The sequence below is a fragment of the Monodelphis domestica genome, chromosome 5 (assembly GCF_027887165.1).
Source record: "Monodelphis domestica isolate mMonDom1 chromosome 5, mMonDom1.pri, whole genome shotgun sequence".
In the NCBI taxonomy this organism is placed as follows: Eukaryota; Metazoa; Chordata; class Mammalia; order Didelphimorphia; family Didelphidae; genus Monodelphis; species Monodelphis domestica.
In genome coordinates this window covers 27,445,417-27,465,375 of record NC_077231.1, presented here as the reverse complement: position 1 = coordinate 27,465,375, position 19,959 = coordinate 27,445,417, and the positions used below count along the sequence as shown (strand labels likewise).

At 38.4% G+C, this 19,959-nt stretch overlaps 1 protein-coding gene across 1 annotated transcript; it reads left to right on the top strand.

Annotated features, from left to right (window-relative positions):
* The first annotated feature begins 8,023 nt into the window (after positions 1-8,023).
* LOC100025215 (olfactory receptor 2AP1-like) lies at positions 8,024-19,708 on the top strand. The gene is made up of 2 exons (XM_056800613.1): positions 8,024-8,955; positions 19,639-19,708. The coding sequence occupies exons 1-2, from the start codon at positions 8,024-8,026 to the stop codon at positions 19,706-19,708; spliced, it is 1,002 nt and encodes a 333-aa protein (XP_056656591.1).
* The last annotated feature ends 251 nt before the right edge of the window (positions 19,709-19,959 follow it).

Here is a 19,959-nt window from a genome sequence, read left to right as displayed (position 1 = left end):
AGCTTGTCCATCTTGAAGGGACAGAGAGAAAATAAAGTAAGGCAGGCAGGCAGGAAGGAAGGAGAGAAGATAGGAAGGAAGGAAAGAAGAAAAGAGGGAAGGAAATAGAGAAGGAATGAAGGAAGAAAAGCAGGCAGGAAGGAAGGAAGAAAGAAAGGAATGAAGGAAGGAAGGAAGGAAGGAAGGAAGGAAGGAAGGAAGGAAGGAAGGAAGGAAGGAAGGAAGGAAGGAAGGAAGGAAGGAAAGGAGAGAAGAAAGGAAGGAAAGGAGGGAAGGAAGGAAGGGAAGGAAGGAAGGAGAGAAGGAAGTTATTTGTCTGTCTCTTATCCCTCTTCTGCCTTGGAACCAATACTTAGTATCAATTCTAAGGCTAAAGGTAAAGGTTAAAAAAAAAAAAGAATATACTCCATAGGTGCTTGTTAACTTAATGACTTCACAAGATACTCCTTGCTAGGGTGCTTGCAATAAAGACAGCAACTACATCAATCTCTTTGTGAAGTTGGACAAGATTATCCTGTTCACTGTGGTGACTGGTTGGGGCAACCACTGTGGCTGTGGATAGGTACAGTCCCTCCATATAAGGCTATGAATCCAGAGGAAATTTTTTTAAAGCTGCAAATTAGATAACAGCAGGTAGCCATTATTATTAATTACTCCAGGTCAATATTATTATGAATTTAACACTGTGATTTCCTCTCATGATTTAGTCAAGCTAGGAGGGATGCACTCCAATCATCGAATAGGCTTCCTGAATATAAAATGAATTCCCTTTTACTATCTGTCTTTAAGGAGAGGGATCAGAACTACATCTATGGTTTCATTAGTAGAGGGGACTCCCTGTACCAATATATTTCAGCACCTTTTTTTTTTTTGATAATTAATGGTATTAAAAAGTTGCCTAGAGTACTGAAAGATTAAGAGATTTGCTGAGATTCTCATAGACAATATGGAACACAGGAAGAACTTGAACCCAGGTCTTCCTGGCTTTGAGGCCAGGTCCACATCCATTATGCCATGTCATCTCTCAGAAACAACCTTTAAGTCAAAATGAAATTATCACATACCAGGAATACTATAGACAGTTAATGATTCGAGTGGTGATTGAATGAGATGATCTTTCAAACTCTCTAATATTCTGACTGTATGATTCTATATTAGATATAAACCTAGTGGAAGGTAAAGAAGGAATGGAGAAAACATCACCATGGAAGATGGGAGGACACCAGACAATTAACCTACTTTACAATTTTGCTCTGGCCACACCACTGAAAACCATTTTCAGTGAGCAAAGCCCAATCAATACCAAGTCCCAAAGTCATCTATTTATTGTTTTAAGTCACTCAGATTCTGTATCCAATACTTTTTAAAATTATACACATAGATGTAATAGGTGAACACTTTTGTGGCACAGCTTGGGGAGCACCACCTCATAGACAAAGATATTTTTCCTCACAAAAGTCTGAAACTCAGGTTCAGAAAAATTTATTCAGGAATCAGTTCTTTGAATCAACATTTGTCCTCTTGCCTCCCAATAGTTCCCATTTCCTTCCCCTAAATCCTTGAGGACTTGCCCCTGCTCAGAGATCCTTGCTCAAGATAATTGCACAACATCCATTAGTGAATTCTGAACATTGATCCCCAGGGTATCATTTGTTTATTCCCCAGTTGATTCCCCCTGCCATCCCCAACTCCACCTCCACCTCCAATCAGTAATGAACAGAGGAGATAAAACAATTGTGATTTAAAGTATTTATTGTAAAGCCTCCTCACCAGAGGTGTTAGATGCTGAGATATCCAGACTCCCAACCACAGCACATTGAGGGAGACTATAATAACTATCAAGAGGCTAAACTCAGTCTTTCAAGGCCCCTTCTGCTACATAGCTATTCTTTCGGACTATGTTAACCTCATTTCTTCCCCCAAAATACTGAAGTGTATTTTGATTTTTAGAGTGTAAAAATTTCAGGAAGAGATGGGCTTTGAGGTATGTAGGGCACAATCTACAAAGTGATGATGGCATGTCCACATCCAAAATCCTACTTCATTTCTTCAATGCTACTCAGCATCAGTGCTCTTTATTTGCCTATTGAAACATTCGGTTATTGAATGTGAAGTTCACAATGAAGTCTCAGCTTCTCTCTCCCACCTGGCAGGAATGAACTTCAGTCTATGCATCCCACCAGCAGCCTGGCAATTGCTCCATTGTACTTCTGAAAAGTATCTGATCTCTCTTCCATCAGGATATTGCTTCTGAGAGCCCCAGGTAAAACGGGGAAGCCCTTGCTTCCAAACACATACCAAGGCAATAGAGAAGACTTTCCAAACTTTGCTGAAGATGAAAGAAGAAATGAGTCTTATTCTGCATCTTAAATCTATCATTTCGATCCACAGGTGAGTAATGTGCTTCATTTTAGTCCTCTGAATTGTGATTTATTATTGCATGGGCTGCAGAATTCTTGTATCTTTCAAAGATATTTTTCTTACAATATTGTTAGTACTGTATAATTTTTGTCCTGATCACTTCACTGTCATTAGTTCCATTAGAAACCACTTGATGGTTTCATCATCTAGTTCATCATTTCTTATACATAACATTTTATTCCATTCATGTACCATAATTAGATTATCCTTTCCCTAATAAGTGGGATATCTCCTTGCTTTCCAGTTCTTTGGCACTACATAAAACCTGTAAAAATACTTTTGTACATGTTGTTCCTTTTCCTCCTTCATTGATCTTTTTGGAGTAGAGGTCTAATAATGATATAGCTGGATGGTATAGCAACCAGTTTTGTTTTATTTTGTTTAATTTGGGGGATTAATTAATTAATTAATATAGTTTTCCCTACAGGGGCGAAACAATTCACAGCACCAGGAGTGCATTAGTGTGCCTGTTTCTTTGCATCTTCTCTAAAAATTGCCATTTTCCTTTTTGTCATTTTTGCCAAAATGATGATGTTGGAGCCTTAGAGTTACTTTAATTTGCATTTTTCTAAGAAGTGTTTTGGAACACTTTTTCATGTTTGTCAATAGCCTGCATTCCTTCCTTTGGCCATTCATCAACTGGGGAGGGTTGGTTGTCCTTATAAATTTGAATTAGCTCATTATATGTCATTATATATTGCAAATGAGGCCTTTATCACTTTGCTACAAAGATTGTTTTTCCTTATTACACATTTTTCCTTCCAATTTTAACTATATTGATTTTGTTTGTAAGAAACTTTTTAAATTTCATGCAATCAGATGAAACTGTCCATTGTATCATACAATCCCCTCTGTCCCTTAATTAGGAAGTCTTTCCCTGTCCATTGATCTAAAAGGTCATTTCTTTCTTGTTCCTCTAATTTGTTATGATGTCATCCTTCGTTTCTAATTTCCATTTAGGATTTATCGGGGCATGCAGTATAAAATATTGATCTATACCTAATTACTCCCAGTCTGCTTTTCAGCTTTCCCAGGAGTTTTTGTCAAGGAAATGGGGGTCTTTGTTTTTATCAAAGATTAAGCTACTACAGTTGTTTGCTTCTTTTTTGTGTGTGCCTGATCTGTTTCACTGATCAACTTCTCTATTTTTTCACCAATAACAAATCATTTGGATGATTACTATTTTGTAGAATAGTTTGAGATCTGGTGCTGCTAGACCCCTTCCTTCCCACCTTTTTTTTCATGATTTCCCTTGAGATTCTTGATCTTTTGTTCCTCCAGATGGATTTCATTATTGTCATTTTTTTCAGCTATGCAGAATGACCATTTTGTAACTGGATTAATATGTTGCTGAATACGGGAGGTAGTTTCTAAACTAGAGAGATATAGTGAAAAGGGTGATGGGCTTGGCCTTGGGAGAGACCTGCATTCACCTGCATTTCAACTCTGACCTTTACTAGCTATCTTATTCTTGATAATTCACCCCGCTTTCCTCAGGAGCAAAATGCAAGCTATTGTGGAAAAAAAGTGCTTTTTAACACCCCTCTGCAATATTATAAACATGAAACATTATTAAGCCATGAGACTGTCAGGCAGGTCCAATTTAAAGTAAAGTGGTGGTGGTGGTGGTGGTGCTACTGTTGCAGTAATTTTTCACTCATATCTGATTCTGCATGACCCCATTTGTGGTTTTCTTGGTAAAGATACTGGAGTGGTTTGCCATTTCTTTCTCCACCTCATTTTATAAATGAGGAAACTGAGATAAACAAGGTTAAGTTGTTTGCTTAGGGTGACACAACTAGTCTGAGGTCAGATTTGAACTCAGAAAGATGAGTCTTCCTGACTCTAGGGCTCTTAGCTTTCTATCCACTGTACCACCTAACTGCCTCAAAATTCTCAAGTAGTAGAATAGATCAGGTGGTGGGCCTGCAGCCAAGAAGACCCGGATTGAAAGTCTAACTCTGGCATTAATTGGATGATCACTGGGATCCTCCCTGCTATGGGAAATCTGCTAAAGGAATTCACAGATCTTTCCTGTAGTCACAGGGGTGAGAACCAGTATTGAAACTTCAATGGAGATTTCCTAATGAGATGGGGCAAGGATGACAGTTGGAACTGGGAGACTTGCTCAAGTATAAGCTCAGCCACTTACTGTCTGTGTGACTTTGTTCCAGCTGCTCAAAGGCTCTCAGCCTCAGTTTCACCATCTATACAAGAAGATTATTATGAGGCTTAAGTGAGTTATTAGAGGAACCAGTTATGTCAACTGATACAAAGTTTTAATATAATTTTACTTTGACCTAAATATGTTCATCCTATCTCTATTTTCTTTGCCTTATGGACTGAAAAAAATTCTGTCAATTGATATTGTATAAATGGAGATTTTGAACCTCTGACTTCATTCCTCAGAAGTCCTTAGTATTTCCCAAAATTCCCTAAAATCTCTCCTTCGTCTCCACGTTGGTGGGTTATTGGTATTTAATTGGGGGTAACTCCTCCCATGTTCTCTTTTTTGGGCAGGATACAACAATCAGCAGCAATGGTGGTGAGTAGGGATTTTAAAAATGGCTAGCCAGCCATCGATACGTGGTTTTTATTTTGTATCCTCTTTATTCCTTGATTTCTAATGATCTTTAATAAACCTCATAAAATATAATACTTTTATTATTTGAGATATAATTTGAATTTTTTACAATATGCCTTGGTTCTTCAGAATAGTCTTAAATTCTGGTCCTTCTACTGAAATGATCTTATTGAAATATAAGTTGTTACTTATTATAACTGTTTTCATGGATCAGGAACTTAATATAATCAAGAGGCTTAGAGATTCTAAACATAACCCTAAAAAACACACACAAGGGGATACCAATTATTTAAAGGAAGGTAGGTAGTACAATAGAGTACTAGGAATAGTCAAGAAGATCTGGGTTCAAATACAGCTTTAGCCACTTACTAGTTGTATGATCCTCACACTCACTATATGGCTTCTCTTAGGCTCCATTTCTCCATCTAGTATTTAGTCACTGACATCCTCAAATTTCTTGCCTTCTTACCAAAGGAATTATAGCAGATATGATATTCAAGGCATGAAGGGCATCCATTCCAACAGTATCTCCATTGTTTTGTATCTTCTCAGAAAAAAAAAAAGAGAAGGAAGAAGAGGCAGGGAAAGGAAGAATAGGGAAAGGAGGATTGAGGAGATGAAGAAAGGGGCTTGTTGATGCATAGTGAAGTAAGTAGAACAATAACATTGTAGAACTTTGAAAGTCTTGAGAATTCTTATCAATACAATGACCTACCATGATTCTAGAAAATTCACTCCCCTCCCTGACAGATCAGGCAAGATAAGGAATAAGACACATTTTTTTTAATTTGAAAACTTTAATTTTTAATTAGTTTTAATTAATTAATAAGATCTAATTAGTTAATTTATAATTTTTTTCCATAGTCACATGATTCATGTTCTCTCTCCCCTCCTCCCACCTCCTTCCTGTAGCTGACACACAATTCCACTGGGTTTTACATGTGTCATTGATCAAGACATATTAACATATTATTGATATTTGTACTAGGGTGATCGTTTAGTCTACATCCCCAATCATATCCCCATCAACCCTTGTGATTGAGCAGTTGTTTTTCTTCTGTGTTTCTGCTCCCACAGTTCTTTCTCTGGATATGGATAACGTTCTTTCTCATAAGTCCTTCAGAATTGTCCTGGATCCTTGCATTGCTGCTAGTAGAGAAGTCCATTACATTTGATTATGTCACAGTGTATATCCATCTCTGTGTATAATGTTCTGGTTCTGCTCCTCTTGTTGCATTTTTTAATGTGACAATATGAGAATTTGTTTTGCTCAACTATAAATATTTGTGGTAATGTTTTTTTTTTAATTGCCAGGGGAGGGGATGAGAGAGAAAATAAATATTTATTACTTGAAAAACAAAACAAAATTTTAAAATAAATTGAATTGCTCTGAATAGATTATAGATTTAGAGATGAGGGAGGTGGAGGGTGTCATCAAACCTAGCCTCTTAGCCCCTTCATTTTGCAAATGCAGTAACTGAAGTCCAGAGAGGTTAAGTGAATCTCCTAGGGTCACACAGCTAGTAAGCCTCTGAAGCAGAAATTGAATACAAGTCTTCCTGACTCAGAGGCTAGGACTCTACTAACTAAAACAGGGTCTTCCATGAGCTTCTTCTATCCTTGTTTTATCAGTCATCCATGAAGTACCCAATATATGAACAGAGATTCAATAGTGGATTGATAATTTATGAAATCATGAAATGAGAGCAAGGATGTCTGACTTTTGGGATACTCACCAAGAAAGACCACAAATGGCAGCAGGAAATGGAGCAGCAATCACATTTGAGTTCAACTCTGAGGATATGGTGACAGAAAGTCTATCAAGGCAGAGATAATTGGTGGAAAGTGGTATAGAAGCAAATAGTGATGTGGGGACAAGGAATGATATGCTGAAAAGAATTATGAGAAAGAGGATAGGAGAGAGAAAGAGGAGGGGAAGTGGGAAGGGGAAAAGAGAGGAGAGGTTACCTACATAACCATGGATTAGAGTTGGGAGCACTAGATAGTATAGAGTCAATGAAGTCAGAAAAGTGCTTTGAAGTCTCATTTTTTTAGAGTTTAGGAAGAAAACAGACCAATTCTTATAAGTGCCACATTTATTAACATATTTAAATTATCTCATTGTTTTCTTGAAAACTTCAAACTTATCAATACCTTTTTGATGTTCTGCTGGTCTGGAATTTGTCTAGAATTTAAGTATCATAGGGCCAAAACCCTGACAGCAGTACCTAGATGGCTTCTGCTGATTCATCACATATTACCAGGGTGTGAATTTGGTTAGTATGTGATACAATTTGTAAATTCTACTCCTTTGATCTTTGGGACAGTTGGTCCATGATTTTCAAATTCCTCTTTACAATTTTATTTCCTGTTATTGCCTTATATACAGGCTACTTATAAACTTACTATAATAAAATACAATTGTGGCTCAGTGGTTACTGCACTGTGCCTGGCATCAGGAGGACCTTAGTTCAAATATGGTCTCAGACACTTCCTAGTTGTATGAATCTGAGCAAGTCACTTAACCTCTGATTGCCTGACAAAAAGATCCACTGATCTACTGGAGACGAAAATGGCAAACCACTCTAGTATCCTTGCCAAGAAGACCCCATGGATAACTGTGTTCCACGGGGTCAAGAAGAATTAGACATGACTGAGTGACTGAACAATAATAACATACTGATTAGATAGGCGTGCGGGTGTCAGGGGACCAAAACTAGATAGAATTTTAAAACAAATAATCTTGGTAGGAATTCATTCTTCCTCCTGCTTTTTTGCTATTTTTGAGCTGTTTGAAGTTCATATCATTTTCATACTGCAGAGTCTACACAGAGAAATTGAAGAGGACTGTTGATGTGGGAACATCCTTGTCCTGTGTTTAAAGATAGTTTTGTTTTGTTTTTTGCAGGTCAGTGTTAATAGTCCAAATAACGAAATATTCCCAGTCAGGGGAAAAAACTTCTGACCTATCCTATTTGCCCCACATTTGTATATGACAAGGAATGCCCAAAGCCCAAGATGGGCAATGAAACCAGAATAACTGAGTTCATCCTCCAGGGATTAACAGATATTGAAGATCTGCAGATGGTAGTTTTTCTGCTCCTGCTGCTAGCCTACCTGATAACCATTTCTGGCAATTTGACTATTATCACTCTGACACTATTGGACAGCCGCCTACAGACACCAATGTATTTCTTCCTCCGGAACCTGTCCTGCTTAGAGATCTGGTTCCAGACAGTCATTGTCCCCAAAATGTTGATCAACATTGCCACAGGGACCAAGACAATTAGTTTTGCTGGCTGCATCACCCAAGACTTCTTCCATATCTTCCTTGGGGCCACTGAATTCTTCCTCCTCACTGCCATGTCATACGATCGCTACGTTGCCATCTGCAAACCCCTTCACTACCCAACCCTCATGAGCCCCAAAATCTGCACCCAGCTTACCCTCACCTGCTGGCTAGCTGGTTTCTCTTTCATCATTGTCCCTCTAGTCCTGACCAGCCAACTTCCCTTTTGTGACTCCCACATTAACCACTTCTTCTGTGACTACACACCTCTAATGGAAGTGGTCTGTAGCGGGCCAAAGGTATTGGAGATGGTAGACTTCACTTTGGCTTTGGTAGCCCTCCTTAGCACCTTGGTACTGATCACCCTGTCCTATGTCCAGATCATCCGTACAATCATTAAAATCCCATCAGCCCAGGAGAGGAGGAAGGCCTTCTCCACCTGCTCCTCTCATGCTATTGTTGTCTCCATGTGCTACGGCAGCTGTTTTTTCATGTATGTCAAACCCTCTCCAGGCAAAGGGGTTGACCTCAACAAGGGGGTGTCACTGATCAATACAATTATTGCCCCCCTCATGAATCCCTTCATCTATACCCTTAGGAACCAGCAAGTGAAGCAGGTGGTGAAGGACCTGCTTAAGAAGTTTACTCGACTCCAAAACAGGTAAGTTTCTACTTTGGGGCTATGAATATTACCTGGAACAGAGTAGAATGGCCTCCTCAGAAAAAAATCCATAGCATCTAGTTCCAAGAAGCAGGATCCACAAGCTCAGGCTACAGATGCTCCCTCTTCTCCACACCTGGAAAGTGCAAAGTTAGCCTCAACTCCACAAGGAAAATGCCCTATTCGTTTGTGAGAAAGATACCCCTCTTAGCCCACCCTCCCAAAAAGAGGCTTTCTCCTTCCTAGAATAAAGCCAGCATAGGAGGTATGGAAAAGCTCGGCTATGTCCCACAACCTCCCCAGCTAGCCTAAGGGTCATAAACACACACAGAAGACAAGATGGAAATCATCTATCATTACACGTTTATTGGGCCCTCTGCTACTCAATGACAAAAATGGAACAGTCTCTGGTCTCAAGAATCTTATATTTTATCAGAGGATGCAGATGTGTGTGTAGAAGGTCATGAGGCTAGGGGTGGCTTGATGTGGGAAACATGTCAAAGAAGTCTTCATAATGATGGTGCTTGAGCTGAGCTTTGAAGGAGAGTGGGAGTTCAAAGGCTTGAGGTAAGGTAAAACTGTGTTAGGGGGCAGCCAGAACAAAGGCACAAAGAGAAGATGGAATAGTATTTGTGAGGAACTCAAAGAAGACCAGTTTGGCTGAACTAAAGAGTACATGAAGAGGAATAACATTAGCAAGCTTGAAAAAGTGAGTTGGAACCAGATTGGGATGCCCAACATCATGATTTTGCAAGAGACATCTTCTTATCTGAGGACTTGGACAAAAAGTACAATGTGTCATTTATGTCTGTTTAAAAATCACTTCCAGGAGAGAAAAAAATTCAGTTTAGGCTGACTGAAGCTCCACCCAGAAGCTTCTAGAGGAAAGTTCTATAGGTCTCTGGGGAGTTGTGCAAGGCAGGTTACATATACTGTTAGGGTAGGGCGGAGCATGATTTTTAAAGTTGACATTTGATACATTGAATTGCTTTATCATCAGGATACTTCTTTTACAAAGAACCTGAAGTCTATTTGCTATTGCCAAGAAAAAAATAAATGGGTGCCAATGGCCCCAAAGAGTGGCTTGAGTCATTCAAGAACTAAAAAATAAATGAGGGGTTTGAGAAAACTAAATGGTGCCATATGGTTTAAGGTCTTTCTTAATGGAGAAGGCCTCATGGGTCCACCCTAAGAAATCACAGAGTCAGAAAGCCTCAGAACTTTATCTCAAAGACCATCTAATACAATGCCTACCTCAATAGAATTTCCCTCTACCATACCACCAACAAGTAGTTGTCTGACTTTAACCTGAAGACCTTTAGGGGAAAAAACATTCTCTCCCAGAGTCAATCATGAAAATTAAGCTGACCCTCTTTCAGGAGAGAGCCCAGACCATCTTGCCTCTTGACACAATCTAGACAGTTCTAGAGAACCCAGAAGGGGGCAGAGATCAATAAATCAACCAAAAATCATGGTATTACAAACCAGGTACAGTGCTAAACTATGGCAATGCACGTACACAGAATGAAATAATCTTATTCAGGCAGAACTTTCATTTTAATGGAGGAGACAAATAAATATACAAATATATCCATCTTAAATACAAATATACCCGAAGCCGTTCACACAAGGCATTTAGAGAGCAAGTTGTAGGGGTTGGGAAAGACTTCACACAAAAGACGGTTCTTGGGCTCTTAAAAGAATAAAGAAATTCTGTGACGTGAAGAGAAGGACAAAGTGCATGGAGGTGGGGACTAGTTCAAAGGCACTGAGATGAGAGATGGGATGTTATGTGTGAGGGATAGAGAAAAGGCCAGTTTGGCTGGACTGGAAGAGATGGGACCAGTTCTTATAGATTTTTCACAGATAAGGAAACTAAGGCCACAGAAATGAGGTATCTCACTTAGTCATATACAAGTCACATAACAATACTGAGGAGGGAAATGCCACCTTCAGAATTTCCAGCCTCCAATTGATTGAAAACAACTAGATAGAGGTTTCTTTCCTGTTACTCCACCTCTTTTAGAGAAGTTCAGTCTGTCTGATCATCCAAGAGAACCTGCAGGAGGAAGCCTGAGTGAAGAAGTGAAATAAAACAGTAGCCAAAATAGGGGCAGGGATTAACTCTCTCTTTGACAAGGCAGCTACTATAAATGCCAAATCCCCCAAATCAGACCACAGACCCTTTCTGGAAGCTTTCCTTGTGATCTAAATGAGAATAGAGGAGAGCCTACACAGCTTCTCCCCGAGTCTATCCCAAATTCTAGGTATTTTGTGGGTTAGCATCCTCCTCTAACCATAACTCACTAGCTCCATTTACTTATTCTCCTATGAATGCATATATTCTAAATGAGGCATTCATAGGGAGCATATGTAGCCAGTGTATCTGTGTGAAAGGAATCACATGCATAAAATGTGACCAGACTACATGTACAGAGAGGCAATTCATGACTCCAACATTGCAATTTTACCCATATGTTCCATTAATGTCATCATGCTGCTTTCTGCTAACTGAGAAGTGTTGTTTGACTACTACTCCCTAGGAAACATGTCCCAGCACCAGTTGGTGTATTGATCATCTACCTACAACCATCTATTGAAGGTTCTTAAGTCTCTCCCCTGCCATATTCAATCTCCCCTGAAGGACCATTTATATAGCTTCCTGAAACTCTGAATCTAAGGATGTGTTATGATTAGTAAGCCTCTCCCCTCAAGAAAGAACAGTAGCTGTCCTTTTCCAGAATTCTCAGCCAATAAAAATGAAGCCCTTTTCTTCTGTTGGTTTGTTGAGATCATATCTACTTGTTTCCACAATTCTTTTAACTAATGAATTTCTTTTTCTTATCATCTGTCCTCAACTGCTTCTTTGTAGTCTTTCAATTCAGTTTGAACCTAACAGCATACTTCTCTCTATTACATTTAAATAAATATATCCACACTAATTGGAGAATTCTGAAAGACCGCTGATCTTTTCTCATTTCCCACAAGAAACGCATGTGTTTCTGATCTATAAATGTATTCATGAGAATAAGAAGGAAAGGGGAAATCACAGGATCAGATACTCATGACTAGCTATTCATACCTAACTCTAAGCTGTTGTCTCCCCTATTTTATTTTCCTCTATCTGTCTGTCTGTCTCTCTCTTAATCTCTGTCTGTCTCTCTCTCTCTGTCCAATTGTGTTTTTCAGTCAAGTTCAGAGCGTATGGATAGAAATATTTCAAAAACTCCCAGAAATGTTGAATAAAGTTTCAGCAATAAAAGCCAGAATTAGTAAGGAAACACTAGATATCTCTCCCTTCCCACACACATGACTGCACATGCACACGCAAACACACACGCACACACACACACACACACACACACACACACACATACACAGTTTTCCCTAGGCTCTAGTTGCCCAGACCAACACAATGCTGCCCTGGCTGACTCTATGATTGCCCTCACTCTCTGATCTTTTTTCTATGCCTGGCAAGCCCTAGAAGTAATGTCCCAGTTTTATGTGACCCTAATCTCTATCTAATATGAACTTTCTCTTCTCTAAAAGCTCCAAGTCCCTAGACTTAGCTTGGAATTCTAAGATTACCTGGTTCTAAGGCAACCATTTCTGCTGCCACCTCCTTCCACACTGGACTTCTAGGCAAAACCTGATCCCTCCATAGTTCCCTTAGTGTAAGATTGGAAAAGCTCTAGTGGTTTTTTCAAAAGGAATTTTATTAAGCATTAAAGAAAATCTCTTATATCAAGGGCTCCATCCTGCTATAAAGAACCCAGGGAACTTTGGGGACTTTTTACTACTCTGGCTCATTGCCCTCACCCAGATAATCTGGGAACTTCAGAATCTGACATCCAACAAGAATAGTCACCGACTTCTTTTAGAAGCATGAAAAACTCAAAACATGAATATAATCTTTATAAATTTTGCCTTGCTTTGTAAACTTTGTAACTGTTACAAGTTAATGGAACTAGATTGAATTTAGATTCAAGCCCATAGAAAGTAACAATAGCCACCACAGACCTGTTTATTCTCAGTTTTTAACAGTAATACCGTACGTGGGAGAATGGTTCATATTCTCCCTCTCCATTTTAGTGCTCCCAGCTTCCTGGATTTCCCATCTCTTGGGGGTTCTAACTCTTGACCTTTTGGAATTCACCAGCAGCTTCCAAAAAAGAATGGAGTTATATGTCAGCCTCAAAGAGGAAAGTTCTATACTATTATCTCTCATGAGATATTAACAGTGGGTCCAAACCAAGAGCAGATTTCCTCAGAAAGAAAACTTTGGAGAATGGCTGGGACTCTGGTTACCTAGGGTCTATAAAGTCATCAAAGAAGCTGCCATTCAACTGGTATAATGCAAGTTATGTTCCGAAATCTCTCCAAGATATTTACATTGCACAACATCACTTCTCTTCCAGAACCAGGGTCCTCAACCTTTGCCAAATAGTGTGTAACTAGTGCCCTGCAGATTATCACTGGGGTTTTTGTCATAAGAGGATTGGTTAAAGGAATAAGATAGAGAACTGATTTCTGATTCACAGAGCTTCAAGAAGGGACAACTCTATGTCAAATTGTGAAGTGTCGTCCCCACTTTTTAACACATTCACTGAAAGAAACTGCCTCTGTTCCCCAAACATATATCCACTAGAACCTTTCCTCTCCAGAAGTTCTCTCTTTTTTCAACATTCCCAGTACTTTACCCATTAAAATGGAACTTCTTTGTAAAAGAGCCCATATATTTTGGTGTAAAATCAAACATATGTGGGTTTTCTGTAGGCAATGACTTCACCACAGAGTTTCCTCTCCCCTTTGCCCTTTGACTGATAAATTTAGATATGTTTGTCCACTAGTATTACACAAGAAACTAAACTGTTTCCCAATTCCTAGAACCATCTTTATTCCTGATCTGTGCTCCCCACACTGCTCCTAAAGAGCTCCAAACTCAAATCCCCAGCTGCCTACACTTTCCTTTGCTAAAACCACTTCAGCATATCTAAAAAGAGAGATTCCCTTGATCTAGAGAGGAAAAACATCATAGAGAAGAGATCCCCATGGTGGTAGACCAGATCAACCGTAGAAAAAGACTCGTTGGCCTAGAGAGGAAAGAACTACAAGGAACAGCCCTCCAGGAAGAGAAAATTACAAGAAGGATCCTAGAGGAAACTGTCACTTTAACTAGAGAAAAAACAAATCTTGCTCACCATGCCTTTTCCAAACCACCTTCTTTACATCTGACTCTAAAATTCTCAACCTTTGGCTTGGGATATGGAATCTGATATTCTACCTACATCCACATCTTGATCCTCAGATCATATGATGACTATGGTTTAGGTGAGATGAGCAGGTATGCATGGATGGCATCTAGTCTACATGATATAATTGCACAATAATCTTTGTAACCTTTGCCTACTCCTCTCACAAATTTCTGTTTCTTTAACTTGCCCACATCCAACCCTTTTTCTCCATCCACCACCATCTCTAAGACTCTCAGCATCTCTGGTTTTAGCTGGTACAGCAACCCCCTAATTGACTGAGGCTTTCCCCTTCTTCAATCAGATGCCAAAGTAATTCTCCTAAAGCACTTCTTTTTCATCTCTATTTCATGTGTTATGATTAATGCAACTACATTTAGATAATATACAAGTAAAAATATATTACTACTGTCATGCCCAGAAAAATTTAGAGATAATTACCATAAACCAATAAAATCATAGGTCTGTCTTGAGCTGTAATAACCCTCTTGAGCTACCTGCTAAATACACATGAACAGGTTACAATGATGACCCAAAATTATCTTGGATCTGCACTACCAAAATTATTATTCACAATCATATGAAATAAAGGCAACTTACTGAGCTAGCATAGTAAGAAGAGTGATGACAAAATAATGCCCCCCTAAACATGGTCTAGGAGTTACCCTATCTGGATGATCCCCTGTGACCCACCTTTCTCACAACAACCCTGTGAGTCAAGTGCTCCAAGTATTATTGACATAAAACTTGTCCAGAGTCTTTTTTTAACAGAAATGGATGTTGAATTTTGCTTTAAAGTTTTCCCATTATATTAATATAATTTTGTTATTTTTCTTATTAACAAAGTCTGCTATATTTTACAGCTTTATGTTGAACTAATCATGCCTTTCTAATATAAACAATACCTGGACATAATGTATAAGTTTTTAAATTTGTTTCTATTACCACTTTGCTAATATTTTACTTAATATTTTTGGGTGGACATTCAATAGGGATAATAGTCCATTGTTTTCTTTTTCATTTGTGTCTTCCAGGTTTAGATATCAAGACTACATTTGTATCACATAGAAAGCCTACACTACCAAAGACCTGCAAGAAGAGAGAAATACTCTATTTAAAATAATCATAGATGGCACAAAATACATGAGAGTAAACCTGCCAAAACAAACCCAGGAATTACACTAAATAATTATTTTAAAATTCTTTTTAAAAATAAAGTCACATTTAAATAAATGGAGAAATATTCATCTACATGAATGGGCAGAGCCAATGTAATTAAATGACAATGCTATCTAAATTAATCTACTTATCCAATGGCATTCCAATTAAATTACCAAAAAAAATCTTTTATTAAGCTAGAAAAAAATTCATTTGAAAGAACAAAAGATTAAGAAAATCCAAATGAATTAATGAAAAAAGTGTAAAGGATGGAGGTATAGCAGAACTATATTTTAAACTATATTATAGAGCACTAATGACCAAAACTATCTAAGACTGGCTAAGAAAGAGAAAGGCAGATCAGTGGAACAGAATAGTGTAAAAGGGGGTTATTTTTTAAAGGGTTAGACTTTATATTTTATGAGTGTGGTTGCCAGGAATTTAATTTATTTCAAAGAGATTTTATTTATAATTTATTTACAAAAATGTAGAAAGAGTGAAGCAAGAAATCAGAGAGAGGATAAGGTAAGATATCTAGCCTAAACACTAATTAATTTGCTCCCAGCCCCTGGGCAAGGAGAGTTAGTTCGTAGCTGGAGGGGCCCTTGTAACTGAGGCCCTGAGGATACAGGGAGCCTCTCTCAAGAGGATAGTCTTTCCTGAGGCCAGTCTCTTCAGAGAAAAAACAGCAGTTAAGAGTCAGCCTTTCACTCACCACATGTCAGTCCAGTCTGAGGGTCTCAGGTCCAGTCAGCAGATCAAAGAATGAAGAATTGTCCCCAGCTCCACTTCCAAAAAATGAAGAACTCTCTCTTACAGGAAGTGACAGCCCCTTTTAAAGACATTTTCTCTTACATTATTTCCTGTGCCTCCCCCTAATTCCACGTGTACCAATCACAATTGATGCTCTGTTCTAGGACTGCCCAGAAGGCAGTCAGTTGATTCTGATTTGTCACCCACTATTGCACACATGGGTCACAGACCTCCCCCACTCAAGTGGGAATGGGGTGTTTACACCTTTGGTGATTAAATCTAAAATGGGCAGATCTTCATCTTCAACTTTTAAGTAGGGTGTTTATACATTTGGTGATTTAAAATATAAAAATAGACAGGGGTTATAATTTCATCTTCAAAATCAGGGGAGAGTTAAGTATTTCATTGTTATCATCAGGGGAGAGTCAAATTTAATCTTCAAAACAGACATACAACAAACTGAGAGATTATAGTAACCTTGGATTTATAGCATATATCCAGGTTTTGGGAATAAGAACCCAATATATTGATACTCATCATTAATTCATTCCAGAAGGTAGGTGGAGTATCAAAAATGTCAAGTTCAAAATGAGTTTTTCCCACAAAGAATAATATAGATTGAATTAATCCATTCCAGACACCCAGAATCTTCATTAATGGAGTTGTATTTTACTAAATAGACAATAATACATAGGCATCAATAAATATCCATAATTAGATTAAATAAGGGACACACACAAAAGCCATATCATTCTTTATATATATATATATATATATATATATATATATATATATATATATGTATATTTCTCTTCTTCACCATTCCCTTAGGCCATGAACTCCTCTCAATACAGGTAAAGTAAAATTAAAGTTATTTTATTTAATCTAATTATGGATTATTTCTTATAATTGGACAAAGATAATCCTGGATAATGTCTAATTTCAAATTGTAAAAAATGTTGAGAGAGAGAGAGAATATCTTCATGAAGGGAAAGATGAAAAATTAATTCTTTAGGGAAAAGCCCCTCTCCCAGAGAAAGTCCAGTCTTCCAGAAGCATATTAAATGATGAAGTATTATTTTCTAGAACAGTGTTCAGGAAAGACCACTAAGTAAGGTATATAAAAAGAGATTCTGGGGAAGGCTTTAGTTTTGAAGTGTCCTGAACCCCCTGTAGTCTTGAAATAAGGTGTAATAAAAGAAATTTTGTTCAATATATGTATCTATGTGTGTCCATTTGGGAGTTGGGGGTTTTTTTTAGCTAAAAGAAAGAAGAAAAATGTGAGCTCAAAAAGGAATTAAGAAGACAGTCTTTAGGGAAAGCAAAAAGTGGTATAAAAGAGATCTTAAACTATAAGATAGTTTAAAAATAAAGCTTCTGCTTGATCTCAAACAATTGAGATGAGAAACTATGGTAAAGGGTTTTACTGGGCCCCTTCTTAACTTTTTTTTTCTCTCATGCCCTGAGCACTACAGCTTCTCTAAATTGTCAGATTAGAATGAGAGTCTTGGATTGAAATTTGGAAAGGCATTGCCCTACATTCAGAAAACTAAGATCAACTTTTGTAAAGCTCGTAAGTCACTGAAACTAGATTTTTTCTCTTAGAAATAGGTCACGAATAGGTAGATGATAATGATCAAGCGTATGCAGTTGCATTGTGATATCTGACATCTGTAATAACTTCAGCTGAGAATTTGTTTTAATTTGGTTGTTTTTGCAAATAGGTAAAGTCAAGGGTAGCAAGTAGGTGATAATTTGCTAATTTAGCTCTTACTGGTATTATATATTATGGAAAAAAAGATTTATTAATGCTTAGTCATTTGAAACATTTTATTGTGCTATGCATCTATCTTATTGTTTTTTCAGTGGGTTGTTTTTTGTTTTGTTTGTTTCTATGTAAAATGTAGGGAAAATCTTTGTTTTTTATTGTTTAATATTATTTAAAAGTTTTAAGCTTTAAGTGTCCATTTTATCTGTGCTGTCTTTTAAGAGAAGGATCAAATCAGGATATAAAGGAGGACAGGTACAGATTTTGTGGGGCTAAACTTTATGGGGTTAATTTGCAGCTTTCAACTCCTGCTTCCTGAAGCTTTGAGGGAGTGAAATGGGAGACTGCCTTTTTGAATGGCCTCTGATATAGGTAAAGAGAGAGAGAGAGGTTTGGGGAGGCTGCACAGGAATGCACAATAAAGGCTTTCACTGAGTACCTGACTAAAGGAGCCACCAGAGAAAAGAGGTCAGCTTCTTATAGGGTAGTCTTTCTGCAGGGATGCTTTTGTTCCCCTTGGAAAATCCGGAAGCTACCTGATTATAATGTCAGTACTGCCCCTCTTCATTTCCATTTGTTCTCATCTAACTTGGATCATCTTTAAAAGGTTGAGGGTTGACCTGAGTTCAGTATCAGATCCATAAATACTAAAAATCTTGTGATTTCCTTTTTCTTGAGCTATTTGATTTTTGGTGGGAGGGGGGCTGAAGAAACAAACAGGCAGTTTCCTTTGATATGTGAAGAAAAACAGGTGCCTCTTCTGGTATTGGTTCAGAGATACACCCCTCCTCCCCTACACCTCTCCCCACCCACCACCCACATACACCCTGGACTGATCTGATTGCTTCTTCCAGGAATGGTTTTCCTTTACCCCAGATTGGGCAATTCTACTAATACAGAATTGTTAGAAATGGAAACAAAGGCACATTGGATTATTATTCTTTTAATGTAATTCAATGAGTTTATATCAGATAATATTTTACAGGGTTTAAAATATGATAAAACTATGCCATTCTGTGTAGGATAATTTGAAATTTTGGAAATAAGTTTTATTTCACATTTTAAATTCTCAAATATTGTTTATAATGAGGAAAAAATTGGTAAACAATTCTAAAGATTACTATTAAAAGGGTTATTTCTCTTTAATCTCAGTTTTGTTAGATTATGAATTAAACCTTTGAAAGAAGGTATCCAGAAGTTATAAATATGTTAAATCTAATTCTAATGCCTTAAGTTTTATTCTGGTTATTTGTCTATTTATAAAAATGGCAAAAATAACTTGTTAAGATTACTGAATTGTAGCAGCCCAGGGGCAAGGGGAACAGTCAGTCTTGGGCATGCTCAGTAGTGCTCATGGCTGGGAAGGCCCCTGACCCTTGACCCCAGCTTCTCCCAGGTTAGGCGGGAAAACAAGTTTCTTTGTTCTCCCCTGGTTAAGAGAAACCACACCTATGCCTTGTCATTGACCAATGAGGGTCATCCCTATGTACTACGTAGCAAATGGTATTTATGGCCCAGCAAGCTCCGCCTCGCTCTCTCTCCTCTCTCTCCCTTTCAGGCTAGCTGATGGCTGTCCTTGCAGGAGCTTGGCCTCTGGCCAAGCTCCATCTTTAATCTTTCTCTCTCCCCCTTTCCTTTATATACCATGCTTTTGCCTCAATAAACGACTCCTCTTTGCATACCATGTGAGAGCTGTCGGTACCTTCTTTGTCGCTTCCCCTTTCCTTCTCTCTCTCCCCCTTTCCCTCTCAGGGGTCGTAAGGGGCTGGTCCCTAGCATCTGGCGCTCCAACGTGGGGCCCGAGCGACCACCGGACGACTGAGGAAAAATTCGGCGCCGAAATCGAGACTACAGTAACGGGTAGGGATCGAATACGATCCTGAGGAAATCGAGGCTACAGTAACGGGTAGGGATCGAATACAGATCTTGAGGAAGGGTAGGTCGTCCCATTCATATCTCCCTCTCAAACCCCATTGTGTGAATGGTCGAATGTATGTGTGTTTTGATGGCAACGGAATAACAGTCCCCTTATATATATGAAGTGCAGTTTCCCTCCCCCACCTGGGTCTGCTA

Coding starts and splice junctions, on each gene's coding strand:
- LOC100025215 (XM_056800613.1), top strand. CDS start 8,024: ATGGGCAATGAAACCAGAATAACTGAGTTCATCCTCCAGGGATTAACA. Junction 8,956..19,638: donor TTTACTCGACTCCAAAACAG/GTAAGTTTCTAC, acceptor TTTCCCTCTCAG/GGGTCGTAAGGGGCTGGTCC.